General features: G+C 44.7%; 2 protein-coding genes across 2 annotated transcripts in view; both read right to left on the minus strand.

Annotated features, from left to right (window-relative positions):
• Positions 1-5,720, minus strand: part of TOP3B (DNA topoisomerase III beta) — an 85,525-nt gene extending 79,805 nt beyond the window's left edge. The window contains exon 1 of the mRNA XM_081966889.1: positions 5,605-5,720. The gene's annotated coding sequence lies outside the window, so the exon portion shown is untranslated. The remainder of the gene's footprint in view (positions 1-5,604) is intronic.
• A 4,865-nt stretch (positions 5,721-10,585) lies between these two features.
• Positions 10,586-16,232, minus strand: SDF2L1 (stromal cell derived factor 2 like 1). The gene is made up of 3 exons (XM_081966730.1): positions 15,913-16,232; positions 13,794-13,990; positions 10,586-11,783 (listed from the first exon to the last, which is right to left on the minus strand). Exons 1-3 carry the CDS (start codon positions 16,133-16,135, stop codon positions 11,505-11,507), a joined length of 699 nt encoding a protein of 232 aa, XP_081822856.1. The 5' UTR covers positions 16,136-16,232; the 3' UTR covers positions 10,586-11,504.
• Between the last annotated feature and the right edge of the window lie 16 nt (positions 16,233-16,248).

The raw sequence follows: 16,248 nt of genomic DNA on the forward strand, positions 1-16,248 counted from the left end.
TGCGTGCAGCCGCAGGGCCTTTGAAGAAACGGGAGGTGGTGACCCCTAGGCCTTCCCCCCTCCCTTCCCCGTCCCAGGAGGTCTTGAGTCAATCAAGAGGAAGGGGACTTGAAAGGAGAGGTGGGGAGGGGGGCCCAGGCTGCTCTCCAGCCATTTGTCAAGGCCTGAATGAAACAGGAAAGGACAAGAGGCGAAGGCAAGAAGTAAAAAAAGAAAGAAGGGGGAAAAAGAAAAAAGGAATTACTTCCAGTTTGGTGGATTGCTGAGCAGCTCCCTCTTTCTAGAAAGGGGGGTTGCGTGTGGGGGGGGGAAATCCCACCCCACACACATTTGAAATACCACCTCCTGCCCCCCTCCTTGCTTCAGCTGCCCCCCCCCCCCGTCACCCTCACTTGGTTTGACAGTCCTCAAAGAACAGTTTTTCTTTTTTTCAAAAATAAATTTAAAAAAAGACGCATGTGGTAAAGCGATACCGATAAATGGAGGAGGTCAAAGAGCCTCCAGCAAGCAATCCTGGGGTGGGAGTGGGGGAAGAAAGAGAATGCAAAATGGGTAAGATATAAGGGAGGGGTGGAGAGAGAGAGAGAGTGGGATTGAGAAAGAGAGAAAAGGGGATTGGAAGAGAATGAGACAGAGAGGGAGAGACAGAGAAAAAGAGACAGACCGAGAAAAACAGGAGAGAGGGAGAGGACAGAAAGAGGGAGAGAGAAAAAGGGATTGGAAGAGAACGAGACAGAGTGATAGAAAAAAAGAGACAGACAGAGAAAATGAAAGAGAAAAAGGAGAGAGGGAGGGCAGAAACAGGGAGAGAGAAAATGGGATTGGAAGAGAATGAGACAAAAAGACACAAAAAAGGGGAGGGAGAGGGAACACACAAAGAGAAGATGGGATTGAAAGAATGAGTCAGGCAGAGAAAAAGAAACAGCAAAAGAGATGGAGGACAGAAAAAGAGAACGAGAGAGAGAGAGAGAAAACGGGATTGGAAGAGAATGAGACAGAGAAAAAGAGTAAAAAAGCGAGAGAGCACGCACACACACACACACACACACAGACTATTACATATTACTATTTATTATTATTATTACTATTTATTTATTAGGCATAAGGCCGGAGCTAAGAACCGGTAACAGAAATTTTGAGTAGTTCGGAGAACTGGCAAATGCCACCTCTGGCTGGCTCCAGAGTGGGATGGGAAGGGAGATTTTGCAGTAACCTTCCCCTGCCATGCCCACCAAGCCACGCTCACAGAACCAGTAGTAAACAAACATTGAATTTCATCACTGGAGTGCACCTGGGCAAAGTCAAACCTGAAACGCCGTGGTGAGTGCACCAAATTAATTAATTTAAAAAGACAAGAAACCTCCTCACCAACCCCGCCGGTGCCTCCACAGCAAACCTACCATACCACCAAACCCCCACCCAAAAAGGAGGAGATCTCTACTGACGATAACCAACGGCGTAGCCCGGTTCCTACGATCAGCTTAACGCGCATTTCCACTATTACGCAACTCCATCGTGCAACTCTAGACTGGATAAATTGCTCGTTCTACTTGAACAGGTCGATACCATGGAAGCGCGACTGGCATCCCTTGAAGTAAAAGAGAAAAAAAAACCCACAGGAAAACGAATCTACAACATCCCGAAATCCCAACTCAACTACCCCAGCCCCAGGAAACTAGCAATCCTGCGAGTAACATCTCCATCCTCGTCAACGAACAGAAGCATCCCAAGGCTATCTTATTTGGACTGGAGGACACCAACTAATCTTTTTTATATATAATTTTTTTTATTGAATAAACATTAAAACAACAAAAGAGCGATCTTTCTAAGTAGAAACCGTATTTGTGGTCATGTTAAAATATGTAGGGAGAAACATATTTTAACATGACCACAAATACGGTTTCTACTTATCGCACATAGCTACATTCATCTTATTAACACATCCCTTCTCCCCCTTTATATATTTATCTATGTATATCATCCATTTCCAATTTTGCAATCCTCAAAATATTCTGTTCCAACTCCTTTTCCAACTGCTGATACATTTTGTTCCAAATTTCATAATATTCTGTCTCATCTCTCTTTTTGATTTCTGGTGCCGGTTTGTCCATTTCTGCACAGATCAAAGTTTTATTATCTCTTCTTCGGTAATAAAAAATGTCTGTTTTTCCAATTTTGCACATATACCAATCTTGCTGCGGTTACTATCAGATGCAGCATTAAATATGTCACTCCTCTGCTACATTTTTCTTTTATTATTCCTCATAGGAATAGTTCGGGTTATAAATCTTTTGATCTAACATCTCTTCCAACCATGTCTTTATCTGTCGCCAAAAATCCTTGGATTTTGTACATAATCACCACATAGGATAAAAAGATTCTAACACCAAGTTACACTTCCAACACTGCTAACCTCGTGGGAGGGCGATGCCACCCATAAAACATTTTATATAAGTTCTCTTCATGTGAAGTGGCTAGTGTTAGTTTTCTAATTTCTCTCCCCGGATACCAACGAATCTGATGACAAGAACAACAAGCAGTCAAAATAGGGAGGGCCCTATCAAACCCAGTTAACAGCGGTGTCCCCCAAGGCAGCGTTTTAGGACCCATCCTCTTTCTGCTTCACTTCAACGACCTCTGCGGTCATATTAAGAGCAGCTGCGTCCTCTTCGCTGAACAACGTAAGATTGTTTAACACCACCCACAATGCTACTGCCCTACAAGGCGACCTTGACTACGGAGCTTCTGAATTGGCAACTCCAAATCTCAACTATCAAATGCTCTGTCCAACACACTGGCAATAAAAATCAGAACACCAAATACAAGTTGGGCGGAAATGACCTTGTAGACTCTGTCAAGGACCTAGGAGTACTCGTCTCAAAAGATCTAAGCCCCAGAGCTCACAGCCTTGCCAAAAAGGCATGAAGAGTTGTTAACCTAATTTTGCGAAGCTTCTTCTCCGGTAACATTGCACTGCTAACCAGGGCGTACAAAACCTTTGCCAGACCAATTCTCGAATACAGCTCGTCTGCCTGGAATCCACACTGTATATCGGACATTAATGCAATTGAGCGGGTGCAGAGATATTTTACGAGAAGAGTCCTCCACTCCTCTGCTCACAATAGAATCCCTTATGCCACCAGGCTCGAAATTTTGGGCTTGGACAAACGGTGCCGCTTACGGTCTGACCTAGGCATAGTACACAAAATTGTCTGCTACAACATCCTACCTGTCAACAACTACTTCAGCTTCAACCGCAATAATACTCGGACAAACAAACTTAAGGTAAACTGCTCCAAACTCGATTGCAGAAAATACGACTTCAGCAACAGAGTGGTCAACGCCTGGAATGCTCTACCTGACTCCATTGTTACGTCCCCAAACCCCCCACAGCTTCAACCTTAAATTGTCTACCGTGGACCTCACCCCATTCCTAAGAGGTGCGTAAAGGGGGCGTGCATAAATGCACCAGCGTGCCTACCGTCCCTGTCCTACTGTCCCCATTTATTCCTACTCATTTCTTTCGTTCATATCCATGTTTATATTTATACCCGCTCTCTTGTATATGTTTGACAAACTAATAAATAAATAATAAATAAATAAAATACATCAGACAAGGGTTCTTTTCGCAAGACTTTTCAGGAGACGAATAAGCCAGGATCTTGCCTAGATTGGAAAAGCCTCAAATCCTCTCCGTGGCACAGAACGACAGGCTGGGGATTATGGTTTGTTGCCTCTTGGGAATTAATTTTGGGGTGGGAGGGGGAGAGAGGGAGCTCGCTTTTGTGGTGCTTTTGCAAACCTAATCCCCTCCCTCGCTCCTTTCCTGTTGCCGGTGGAGAAACGAGAAACGTGGGCCCAAGAATTGTTGGGATTCGGACGGTCGTGAGAGATCGAATTGCCCCTCTTCCTGTTTCCTGTGCTAACAGATTTGGGGAGGTGGGGTTCAGGACAGACAAAAGGGGCAAACGGAAGGTTGGGATGAGCAAACGTGGCCCGCTGAACCTCGGAAGCGTGGAGGGAGGGTGATGTCGCACGCCGCTAAGGCATAAAGCAAGATGACCAGTGGCAGGGGCAAAGTTCACACCACACCTTCCCTTAAAAAGCAAGCCCACTATCCTGCTTAGAGAAATGGTGGTCCCCGACAAACGTACCCCCTTCCCTATGTTTGCGTTGAACACACACAAACATTACCAAGTGATTTGAGACTTGGATAAATCTTTCCATATGTCTGTTGTGGCCCTCCGGTGGCCAGCAGAGTTGGAGAGTGAGGAGGTTGGGGAGGAACATGGGCCAGTCCTGCTGACTGAGGAAAGCTCAGACGAGGGCAGAGGAACAGCTGGAGCCTGTTCCCAGTGAAAAGAAAATAGGGGCAGCCAGAGAAATTTCAGAGGGGGACAACAAAATCAAAACCAAGGACACCAATACAGGTAGTCTTAAGACTTGCAACCACAATTGAGGCTGGAGTTTTCATTGCTACGTGGCCGAGCCACGCCCCATTTTATGACCTTATGTTGCCACGGTGAAGTGAACCACTGCAGTTGTTAAGTGAATGAGTGGTTCTCCACTAATCTTGCCGGCTGGGGGAAGTCACAAATGGCAATTGTGTGACAGTGCAATGGTCATAAATGCGATCCATTTGCCAACTGTCCGGATTTCCATCGCACGACCATGGGGGATGCTGCAACAGTTATTAAGTGCAGAAAGCGACCTTGAGTCTTTTATTTCTGTGTTGTTGTAACTGCCCTGAACGGTCACTAAATCTCAGGAGCTGCCACAAAGAAGAGGGAGTCAGGCTATTCTCCAAAGCACCCGAAGGCAGGACAAGAAGCAATGGGTGGAAACTGAAAAAGGTGAGATTCAACCTGGAAATAAGGAGAAACTTTCTGACAGGGAGAGCCATCAAATCAGTGGAACAACTTGTCACCAGAAGTTGTGGGTTGCTCCATCACAGGAGGATTTTAACCAGAGACTGGACAGCTACTAGTCTGGAATGGTATAGGATCCCCTGCTTGGGCAGGGGGTTGGACTAGAAGACCTCCAAGGTCCCTTCCACCTCTATTCTCATAGATTGATTGATTGCAAATTGAGGAGTGCCAGGTAGAAATCCGACACACCAAAATAAAATAATATCAAATAGGAGTTTACCAGACTGGGCTTAACATATGCTGATTAGATTGCCAAGGAAAGAATACCAATTGCAGAAGTCTCCTCCCTCACTGGTCGCCCTGTGGTTGCTTTTGAGTAATGGATTCCGAAGAGCAGCAAATTAGTAAATAGGAACTAAATATAGATTCAAATTAACAGAATTGGAAGGGACCTTGTAGGTCATCTAGTCCAACCCCCCCCCAAAGCAGGAGACCCTACACCGTTTCTGACAGTCCAGTCTCTTCTTGAAAGCTTCAGGAAATCAACAGGAAAGCCAGATTCACTTAACAACAGTGGCAAGAAAGGTTGTAAGATGAGGCAAACTCTGTCTTGTTGAGCAGAACAGAAATTTGGGAGTCAATTGTGCTCGTACGTCAAGGACCACCTGGTAATGGCCTAATAATAACAAAATTCACTTGTTAAACCGACATTGAAGAACAAGATCATGGTACTTACCGACCAGGGAGTAAGTCGTAGGTCCAGTTGGTCTTGTCCAAGCAAGGAATAAGGTGGAAATGGGATTCAGAAGGATGAGCAGCGTTGCAGTCTGCAGAAAATGAACCAAACACAGGTTAACTCCATTCGTGGGAGTTCAGCTGGCACATATCAAAAATAATTGCAGAGCTGAGCTATTGACTCCCAAGAAGAAGACTGTTCTTCCTGTAGTTTGGCAAACTCGTTCAGGTTGCACTAAGTCTGGGCAACTTTAGGATCTGTGGACTTCAATTCCCAGAATTCCCCCAGCCGAGTCTTAAAGCGTTGCCAAGTTTAGAGACTCCCTCCCTGCGCTAAGCCTCGGCCTGGAAGATGGGGGGCAGAGGGAGAGAGGTGGATTCAAATTCTATGCTTCATGAAGACCCCTCTCTCCATCTTGCAGCCCAACCCACCTCGCAGGGTTGTTGTCGTGAAGAAAATAGGAGAAGGAAGGGGGGGGTTGTGTGTCTTTCCTGCCTTATTTATAAAAATAATAAAGGCGTGCTTTAAAAAATAAATACATTGAATTGGGTTGTATTTGCAAAGTCCTGTATGGCTCACAGAGTTTGAACAAGTCAGACTGTATGATCAAAGAGATGCAGAATTTAAATATTGGAAAAGATTCAGATTAACAGAGTTGGACGGGACCTTGTAGGTCAACCAAAGGAGGAAGGGAACCCGAGTCCCTTCGTGGAGAGGGAGCGGCTAACAAGTCTAATAAATGTATGTAAATGACCCTGCCCCACCCAAGCAGGAGACCCTGCCTACACCAGAGATGCTACAGGGTGCATTTAGACGAAGGAATTAATCTTTTTTCGATTGGTATACTCAAAGTTGTACTGGGGTGTTTTATGATTACTATCTCGCTCCATTTTTGCTAAAGTGGATTTTAGATTCTAAAAACTTTAAAAAACAAAACAAAAACCAAGAAATGTATATTTGAAGTCTACAGAATAAATCTGTAACTTTTCCTTTCGCTTTGTGTAATAATAATGATACATTGGTTAGTTGTAAGTCTGCACCCGAGTGTAAAATGCAAGGCAGAAAGACGACTTAACAACTTTAGAGTAAAACGCAAAACGGAAAGAACACGCAGTTCATATTTCTGTTTTTCTTCTTCTTTGTGTACGTACTAATGTCTTTTAAAGTAGATTACTGTGTATCCAGAGGGGGTGATTAAACACACACACACACACACACACCACTGAGCCTGGATCCAGATGCAGTCATCCTTTGCACAGATCCATGAAAATCAGCAAGACTTAAATTAGCTACATGGATTAAGAGGATTAAATTAGCATATTTGCACCCAGATAAAAAAACAGCAGGAGGGAGGGGGGGGGCTTAGTTAGGATCTTTGGAGCTTGTGACTTCTGCAAAACAGATGGGGCATCTGGCTATGGCTGCAAGGGAAAAGAAGAGGGGGGGGGGAAATCTTTTTGTGAATTCGGCTAATTTCTGTGGTTCTAAAGAACTTCTAGAAGTCAATCCTGTTATAGCTGTTGGGATTATTTCAGTTGTATAGATGTGGGATCTTTCTGGTTTGCATTTGAACACATACCGTGCATGTCAGCATTTCCTAAATAGATTTCATGCCTTGTATTCATTCTTAAAATAAACAAATCTTTTCTCCTCCTCCTCCTCTTCTTCCTTCCTTCCTTCCCTTCCTCCTTTGGGCTCAATTGGAGGACTACCTTTAGTGGATCTATTCTAAGTCTCTCTTTGATGGGTCTCCCAGAGGCAGCAGGAATGCTCAGTTCTCCTGGTGGGGTTTGCAACTTTAAAGGAATCCAAACTCAGATGGGGGTCTCCAGAAGATTCTGACAATGGAATAGGGCAGAATTTAGAATATAGAATAGAATAGAAGATAAAATGGAAGGGAAGAATAGAAGTAGAATTTAGAATAGAATATAGAATAGGATTTTGAATAACTCAGAATTTAGAATAGAATATAGAATAGCATAGAATTTAAAATGGAATGGAATGGTAGAATGTAGAATTTAGAATAGAATAGAATATAGAATAGCATAGAATATAGAATAGAAGAATAGACTATAGAATAGGATTTTGAATAGCTCAAAATTTAGAATAGAATATAGAATAGAATTGAGAATGGAATGGAATAGAAGAATAGAATGTAGAATTTAGAATAGAATATAGAATTTAGAATAGATCAGAATTTAGAATAGAATAGAATTTAGAATGGAATGGAAGAATAGAATGTAGAATTTAGAATAGAATAGAATATAGAACAGAATTTAGAATAGAATAGAATAGAATTTAGAATAGAATGGAAAGGAATAGAATAGAATGTAGAATTTAGAATAAAACAGAATATAGAATTTAGAATAGAAAAGAATAGAATTTAGAAAAGAATAGAATTTAGAATAGAATAGAATTTAGAATAGAGTAGCATAAACAGAGTTGGAAGGGACCTTGGAGGTCTTCTAGTCCAACCCCCTGCTCATGTCTTCCTGAGCCCAGAAATGAGAAGCGGAAGCCCCAAAGACGCTGGAATGGTGGAACGCAAAGCTCTTGTGGGCCTCAGTTCTGCAGGCAAAATCAGCTTCTCATCCTCAACAGATGCCTGTTAATCTCTCCGCGTGAACTTTTGAAAAAATGTCACATTGGATCACCAGCACCTGCAACATCTACGCATCTTCCCCCCCCCCCCATTGTCCGATTTGATTTTTTCCTCTTCCCTCCCTTCCTCTCTCCTGATGGGTTGAAAAAAGGTTGAATTCTTGCATTAATAGTCATGCAGTCAGGTAGTCAGCAGGAAGGTTTAGGAGCTGAGCAAATAGATGGTTTCTAGATTTTTCATCTTTGGTTGTTTTTTTTTTTTTTTAAAGTATATTAAAGCACCACTTGCGCTCCGTTGGAGCCTGTGGTTGGGCGTGGCTTTTGATGGTTTTTAAAAAAAGATTTAATCCGCTGTCATTTTAATTGTTCTTCTATTTCTAAGTAGCATTCGTGTTTTGATTCCATTGTTAAGCTACCCAGAGTCACTTTGGACGATGAGGTGGATGGTGGATTCAATTTATTAAATAAATGAAAATAAATTCATTTGGCTGCACTGTTGGGTCGCTTGAGTTTGAGCATCGAACCAGGCATGGTCTAAATAAGTTAAGAATCTTTTTGCGGCTGATTCCCAAGTATTTTCTCAAAAGCACCGTCAAATTCCAGAGCTTTCTTCCAAATAATCCAGCCCAAAGGTCCGTACGCATTTACGTAGTCTTTGATTTAAGACTACAGTGGAGCCTAGGATTTCCAACGCTAACCACAGCAGCTGTTTAAGTGAGTTTTGCCCCATTCTACGACCTATTTTGCCACAGTTGTTTGTTTATTCGTTCATTTGTTTTAGGAGTGTGAAGATCTGTCCGTGGATCTCAGAGACTCTGTGCCAAGTCTTTCCTTGCACAACCCTACATTTGGAAAATATTTACAGGGCGGCTTTCCAAGATAGATAAGCTCTGTAGTCATAACTTCACCTTTGAAAGACTGTTTTCCAGGCCTTGGCTGAACGGGAATGAGGGAAATTCACATTTGTTTAAATAAAGGGGTTTTGTCGGGGCCAGGTCTCTGCTTTGTGCTTTTTGGGGAAGCCTAGCTCAGAACACACCGCGGTTGATAAGTGAATCACGCGATCAGAATAACAAGAGTTGGAAGGGGCCTTGGAGGTCTTCTAGCCCAACCCCCTGCTCAGGTAGGAAACCCTGATTGTTAAGCAAATCTAGCTTCCCTGCTGACTGCTCATCAGATGGTTGCAAAATGTGCAACGGTGATAAATAAGAACCAGCTGCCAAGGATCTGAGTTTTGATCCCACGGCCACGAGGATGCTGCAATGGTTGTTAAGTGTGAAAAACGGTCCTAAGTCACTTTTCCAGTGCCGTGGTAACTTCGGCCACTAAACGAATGGTCTTAAGCGGTGATCTACCGCTTTGGCCCTCAAAAGTTCACACTGAGAACAAATGCTAAGGATTAACCAAGCGTTTTGTAAGAAAACCTGGAAGGATTTTCTGGCAAATGTTACTTGTTTGCCAGGGGAAATTTCCCCACAAATATGTGAACTTGGTGAGTCAGACACCAGGAAGACACTGCGACTTTCATTCAGAAGCTCCAGGCGAGGGGCGTGCTCCCATCTACAGCCTCAAGAGGTGATTTTACCGCTGGAGTAATTTCTGCCAAGGGAGACATGATCAGAATGGAGAAATCATAGGCCAGTGAATACTTATACTTGGGAATAATCTAAGGCGCTTTCACTTTAAGGTCCTAACCGGAAGCCCCCAGTTCAATTCTGGAGCCGACTAGAAGTCCGGTTCCCCCACCAGAGTCTCCTCTAAGTGTGGCGTCCTTTTTCCTCTGCCGACCGGAAGTCCAGTTCCCCCACCATAGAGTGTTCTCCTAGTGCGGCATCCTTTTCCTTCTCCCTGTCCTAACCGAAGGCCTATCAATTGTGGAGCCGACCGGCAACAGGGAGCTGCAGTAGAGGGATTTAAAACAAATCATAGTCAAGGCTTTGGTTTTCCCAGTTGCAATACATAGATGTAAAAGTTGGACCCCAAGAAAGGCTGAGGGCCAAAGAATGGAGGCCTTTGAACTCTGGTGCTGGAGAAGACTCCTGCATTGAGTCCCTTGGACTGCAAGGCCATCCAACCGGTCAGCCCTAGAGGAGATCCACCCTGACTGCTCTTCAGAAGGCCAGATCCTGAAGAGGAAACTCAAAGACTTTGGCCACCTAAGGAGAAGGAAGGACTCCCTGGAGAAGAGCCTCATGCTGGGAACGATGGAGGGCAAAAGAAGAAGGGGACGGCAGAGAATGAGGGGGCTGGATGGAGTCACCAAAGCAGTCGGCGTGAGCTTCAATGGACTCCGGGAGATGGTAGAGGACAGGAAGGCCTGGAGGAACATTGTCCATGGGGTCGCAATGGGTCGGACACGAATTCGCAATTAACAACAACAAACAACTAACACATCAGATCCATTGGTGGAAGGTACCTTTGGAATCTGACTTTATTTTCCTATTTGAGTCTCCACTCAAAGAAAGTTCCATATTTTCCACAACTAACAACAACTGTAGCCTTGTATTGCTAGTTCCCACTGCACCAGGCTGAATCTTTATACGCACACCAGAATGGAATGGAGGAACACAAAAGAGGGTGTGGCAACCCGGTGTCCTAACATTTTACAGCCATTTCACTTGTCCTTCCATGGGTTGTTCTAAGTTTCTTTAAAGCACTTTGTGGAAAGCTTTATTCCTTTTCTTCAAGCAACTGTTTCTTATCTGCAGGAAAAACACACCAGCAGGTTGCCAATTTCCCACGGAAATTTAAGACAAAACAAATGAATACAACTAAAGGTTGTGTGAAGTATCAGATGGATCAGAGCAGCAGAAAGTTGGAGGTGATATAAATAATTCACATTTTTTAATATATATTTTTCTATCCATCTTCTCCTGGTTTTCCCCTGCCATGGGCTTTTCAAAAAGGGCAGAGTAATTGGCTGACCTAATAACCTTTTTACGGACAATCAGGAATGCAGCATCCATGACTGTGTCGATGGGGTACATGTTTAGAGACTATTTAATGAGAAAGAATTACAAAAGTTAGGTTTTATTGCACCTCGGAATTAAGAATATAGACAGCAAATCACTTGTCCTTCCTTCAGGGAGAAAAAAAGGGAGAGAGGGAGGGCAAACGAACGAGACAGGAAGAGGAAATGGCTAGGGAAAAGGAAGAGGAACCAGTCAGATTTAGATCATTCAGAATGAAGCACGAGACGCTCCCCTCCCAATGGTGTCTCCCATGCCCCTTTAAGATGCTGAGCTTGGAGGGAGGGGGATTTGCGGGGGGGGGGGGAGGAAACGCTCATCAGGACATATTCAGAGTTCGTCATGCTTCGTGGAGTCCAAGTTGGGCTTGATGAAAACCCCCTCCATGGCTTTCCAGTAGTTGTGGTGATTAGCGGAATGCATGCCGTGAACTTCCCGCTGACCCCGGATGGGGTGCCCGTATTGTTCCCCCGTCACTGAAAGGAACACATCGGTTCCCACGTGCTTGAAGCGCACTGCGTCGTCTCGTTCCCAGAAGGTTCCGCTACACTGAACCATCCATACATCTAAGTCGTCTCCTTCACCGTCATCTCCAAAGGCACTTACTTCCTGTCAAAAGGCAGAAACAGGATGAGAGAAAAAGATGGTTGTGAGGATGCATCTTTGTGGCGTGATGTAAGCTGGGTTTACATTATACGCTGAACCGTAAAGCCACAGTCTGCAAACGACAAGACAAAGCTGCCACTTGATGGCTTAAGATCCTGGATGGAAGGCCCTCACATTAATCTTGCCAGCTTTAAGATCTGTGGACTTCAACTCCCAGAATTCCCCAGCCAGCAAGATGTCTGGGGAATTCTGGGAATTGAGGCCCACAGATCTAAAGTTAGGAAACCCAGAGCTCAATTGTGTTGGTTTAGCCTGCAGCGCGAATACAGCTGTTGTGAACTGTGGTTTAGCCTGTAAAACTGAAAGGTGGCAACCCAGGTAAGAAATGATAAATTGGGACCAGGACTTTTAATCGGCTTTGAAATAATGATCTGATTCAAATTATATGTATACTGTGACTTGCTGAAGCATGAACTGCAAATGGCTTTAAATCATGAGTACATACACTTGCCCTGCTTTAGTGCACAATGACTTAAGTCAATATTTTCTAGAGCAACTTTATCCCTTTTTAAAGCATCAAAGGTTTGCAGCGAATGTCTACAAAAACAAACAGAAACTGGGAGCAAAAAAAATATATGTTGCCTTAGATAATGTACTTTCCCTCAGCACTGTAAGTTTAACCTGCTAGTAGAAATAATTAGATTGTTATACCAGTTACAAATAGATATGAATCACTTTGACATGTGTCTAAACCGCAATGTAGACACTGTATGACACTATTAACAAACCACTCACACCAATGTCAAGTAGAATGTTAATGACAGAGGTACGGAGTTATCACTGACACATTCTCTTGTTCTATATATATATATTTCCAGAGCAGTTACTAATATAAATAGTAGTGGAAAATGCTGGGAAGTGCTCAGCAGGGAGAACTCAAGCAGGTGGAAAAGACTGACCCCTCCCCCAGCCTTATCTAAATGGTCCTTAGAGAATGTCGCCAGACTGGGGAGATTTCTATATTATAGGCAGAATATAATAAAGTAGCTTGAAGTTTGCGGGTATTGGCCTGACCAAAAAAAGGGTCACAAATTGTACTGTAGAAAAAAATGGCATTCTATTCTATTCTATTCTACAAAGTAGTCCTTTAAATGGATTTAGAGACATCTTGCCATTTGTGTAAAATATATCTGAGTACGAATCATATTGGAAATGTATTTTTTCACAGTAAGAAACAAACAGAATACCTCGAACAAGCTTTAAGGATTTTGAACGTTGGAACTGTCACGTGCGTGTTAGAAATTCATTTAAAAATTTTACAAAATCAAGGGCACCATCTCATCAAATGTAAAAAAATTAGGCACAGCAAGACTTCTTAAATTTGTATAGAGTTATGCTGTATATCAGGGGTCCCCAGTGCATGGCATGCCACAAACTGGGTTGTGCAAACAAGTGAAGCCCCATCCGTGGGATGCAGGCAGCACGCGAAACTACGCCCCCTCCGGTTCAAGGAAAAACCTCTCTCCATGCAATCGGCCCCAAGTGCCCAAAAGCTTGGAAGCCACTGCTGTGTACGTGTAGTGTCAAATGGTAGACAACAAATTAAAAAAGCACAATTGAACATTTCAATTAGATAAGCATCCAAGTTAGAATATTTTGGACTTGTGATGCGACACCCAGAAAAATACGGCATCCTTCACTTAATCCTCCAGGGAAAGATTGAAGGCAAATGAGGTCCAGGCAGAAGGACATCACGGCTTCAAAACCTAAAGGGACTAGTTTGGACAAAACTCAGCAGCACTTTTTCATGCGGCTGTTCAGAAAAATAGGATTGCCAACATGATCAGCAACATCTGATAACGGATATGGCAGAAGAAGGAGAAGGAGGAGGAGAAGAAGAAGAAGCATCCTTCCTAAAACTGCAACTCAACAGTAGAAACAATTAGATTTAAAGGTATCCCTGCAGCTGAAATACATCGGGAGTGAAATAGGTGGGAATACTCCAAGTTTTACCTGGTTGCTGGAGAGCGGAGATGAGAAGTGATGGGTGTGCAGATTCTTCCCTGTGTTGACATGAGTAAGGCGGACTGCCTGCCCGCATTTTACCGGTATTCCTCGTTGGCAGGATCCGTCACTTCTGCCCCTGATCCGCCAATAGCTGTTGGCATCATCTGACCCTTCGACTCCAGTCACCGACTGCTGACCACTACCTAATAAAAAAAACAGTGACCCACTCATCAGTGAACTGTTGCACTGACATTATTTGTCCCCCAAGAAGAATGGACAGAAAACAGAATAATGACGTTGCCCTGCACTCATTCCCCTTTTTCCTGATCCATCAAGAGCAAATATGAACACTAAATGAAATCTCTCTTTACAGGGTTTTTACTGTTTAGTTTTCACACTGGCAGCTCTGTGAAACTTCAGTAAGGTCTCCAAATGTACATGTAGAACATCAACAATACAGAAGCCGTTCTAGGTTTGAATGACAGACAAGGGACTTTCCCACTAGATATTCTGCCAATCGCTCCAAAAAGGTGACTCAATTCGAAGGAAACTGGTCTGACCGAACTGGTTCCTTAAAAAATGATGTTGACATTTCATAGCCAGAAGCAACCTACCAAGCGGAAGCTACAGAACAAGCAGAAGGCAGAGGGCATTGTTCCCCCCCCCCCCTTTATCCATAAATTCTATCTGGGGCCAGTAGGAGCAAACTGGAAGCAATAACAAATAGAGCTGCTTGGTATAACAATAATAAGCATAATAATAATGAGGTTCATTAGCTTTCCAGAGGTTGAAGAGCAAAGCAAACAACCACCAACCCTATATAAAACTCATTTTGTACACTACACCTCCCCCCACCCCCCGGGTTAAATGTAGTACTCAGCCACGGCAGTTTCTGGGTTTTATTTCCTGATTTTATTCACGGAGAAGACACAAGGCTGCCCTCCTTTGATAAACCTTATATGGACAGGTTGGCAAAAGCCCAAGAGATGATGCCAAGGGAATGGTCCAGCCTACCTTGAGTAGCTGGATTAAACCCATCTCTGCAGGTACAACCCATTTGTAGTAGAGCCCTCCTATTCAGGAGCTGCTTATCTGAAATACAAGCCAAAAGCTTCCCCATCCAAGCAGGGTTTAGACCCATCTTTCCTTGTGGCTACCATCTGTGAGGGACCCTCCAGGTCCAGGAGCTGTCTATCTGAAGTTCCAAACAATATCATCCCTACCCCCAGGGACTTAGGGCAGGTAGACCACATCCGTGACAGAGCCTCGCCTTTCAGGAGCTGCCTATCTGAATGCAAGGCACCAGCAACCCCCACCGCCACCACCAGGGGACTTTTCTGAAAGCCCCAATTTGTAATAGAGCCTCTCCATTCAGAAGCTATTTATCTCAAGCAAGTATAAGCAATTTCACCTATGGCACTGTGTGTGTGTGTGTGTGTGTATACTTAAACCCACCTTGCCAGGTAGTTCCCCTCCGTGATAGAGCCTCCCCATTCAGGAGCAGCCTATCTGAATAGAAGGCCCCATTAACCCCCACCACCTAAAGCACTTAGGCCCCTCTCTCTCAATAGCCCCCCCTTCATAATATAGCCTCCCCGTTCAGGAGCTGCCTATCTGAATGCAAGGTCCCATTAATCCCCCACCCCAGCCCCCTAAAGCACTTAGGCTCCTCTTTCCCAATAGCTCCCCCTTTCATAATAGAGCCTCTCCTTTCAGGAGCTGCCTATCTGAATGCAAAGCCCCATTAACCCCCACCCCCCTAAAGCACTTAGGCCCCTCTTTTCCAATAGCCCCCCCCTTTCATAATAGAGCCTCCCCATTCAGGAGCTGCCTATCTGAATGCAAGGCCCCATTAACCCCCACCCCCCTAAAGCACTTAGGCCCCTCTTTTCCAATAGCCCCCCCTTTCATAATAGAGCCTCCCCATTCAGGAGCTGCCTATCTGAATGCAAGGCCCCATTAACCCCCATCCTCCTAAAGCACTTAGGCCCCTCTTTCCCAATAGCCCCCCCCTTTCATAATAGAGCCTCCCCGTTCAGGAGCTGCCTATCTAAATGCAAGACACTACTAACACCCCGCCCCCGGCTGGGGATTCTGGGAGTTCGTAGCCTCCGCTTCTCCTCACCGGATCCGTATTTGACCTCGTGCGAGTGCAGCCGCACGTTGTGCCGTGTGTTGAGCAGCTTCAGCACCGAGCCGCAAGTGACAGCGCCCGCCTCGGCCTCCTTCGCCCGGCCCGGCCCGCAGGCCAGCAACAGTAGCGGCAGCAGCAGCAGCAGGGGCGGCGGCGACGGAGGAAACGGGCTGGGCCGGGCCGAAGAAGAAGCGCCGCCGCGCGGTCGCCGCATCTCCGCTCCTTCCCAGGCTTCCTCCGGCTGGTCAGAGGTGAAGCGGCGACAGCTCGAACTTCGCCTCAGGAGCCGTTTCCGGTAGCGGCGCTCGGCGGCAGCCAATCCGCGGC

Source organism: Natrix helvetica (genome assembly GCF_964273705.1).
Source record: "Natrix helvetica genome assembly, chromosome: 14".
NCBI classification, from domain to species: Eukaryota; Metazoa; Chordata; class Lepidosauria; order Squamata; family Natricidae; genus Natrix; species Natrix helvetica.

Bases quoted from the DNA above. Each gene is read 5' to 3' on its own strand.
- SDF2L1 (XM_081966730.1), bottom strand. From the start codon at position 16,135: ATGCGGCGACCGCGCGGCGGCGCTTCTTCTTCGGCCCGGCCCAGCCCG. The intron at 13,991-15,912 runs GTGAGGAGAAGC...TTTTTTTATTAG, and splicing joins CGAGGTCAAATACGGATCCG to GTAGTGGTCAGCAGTCGGTG. The intron at 11,784-13,793 runs GTAAAACTTGGA...GCCTTTTGACAG, and splicing joins CTCCGCTCTCCAGCAACCAG to GAAGTAAGTGCCTTTGGAGA.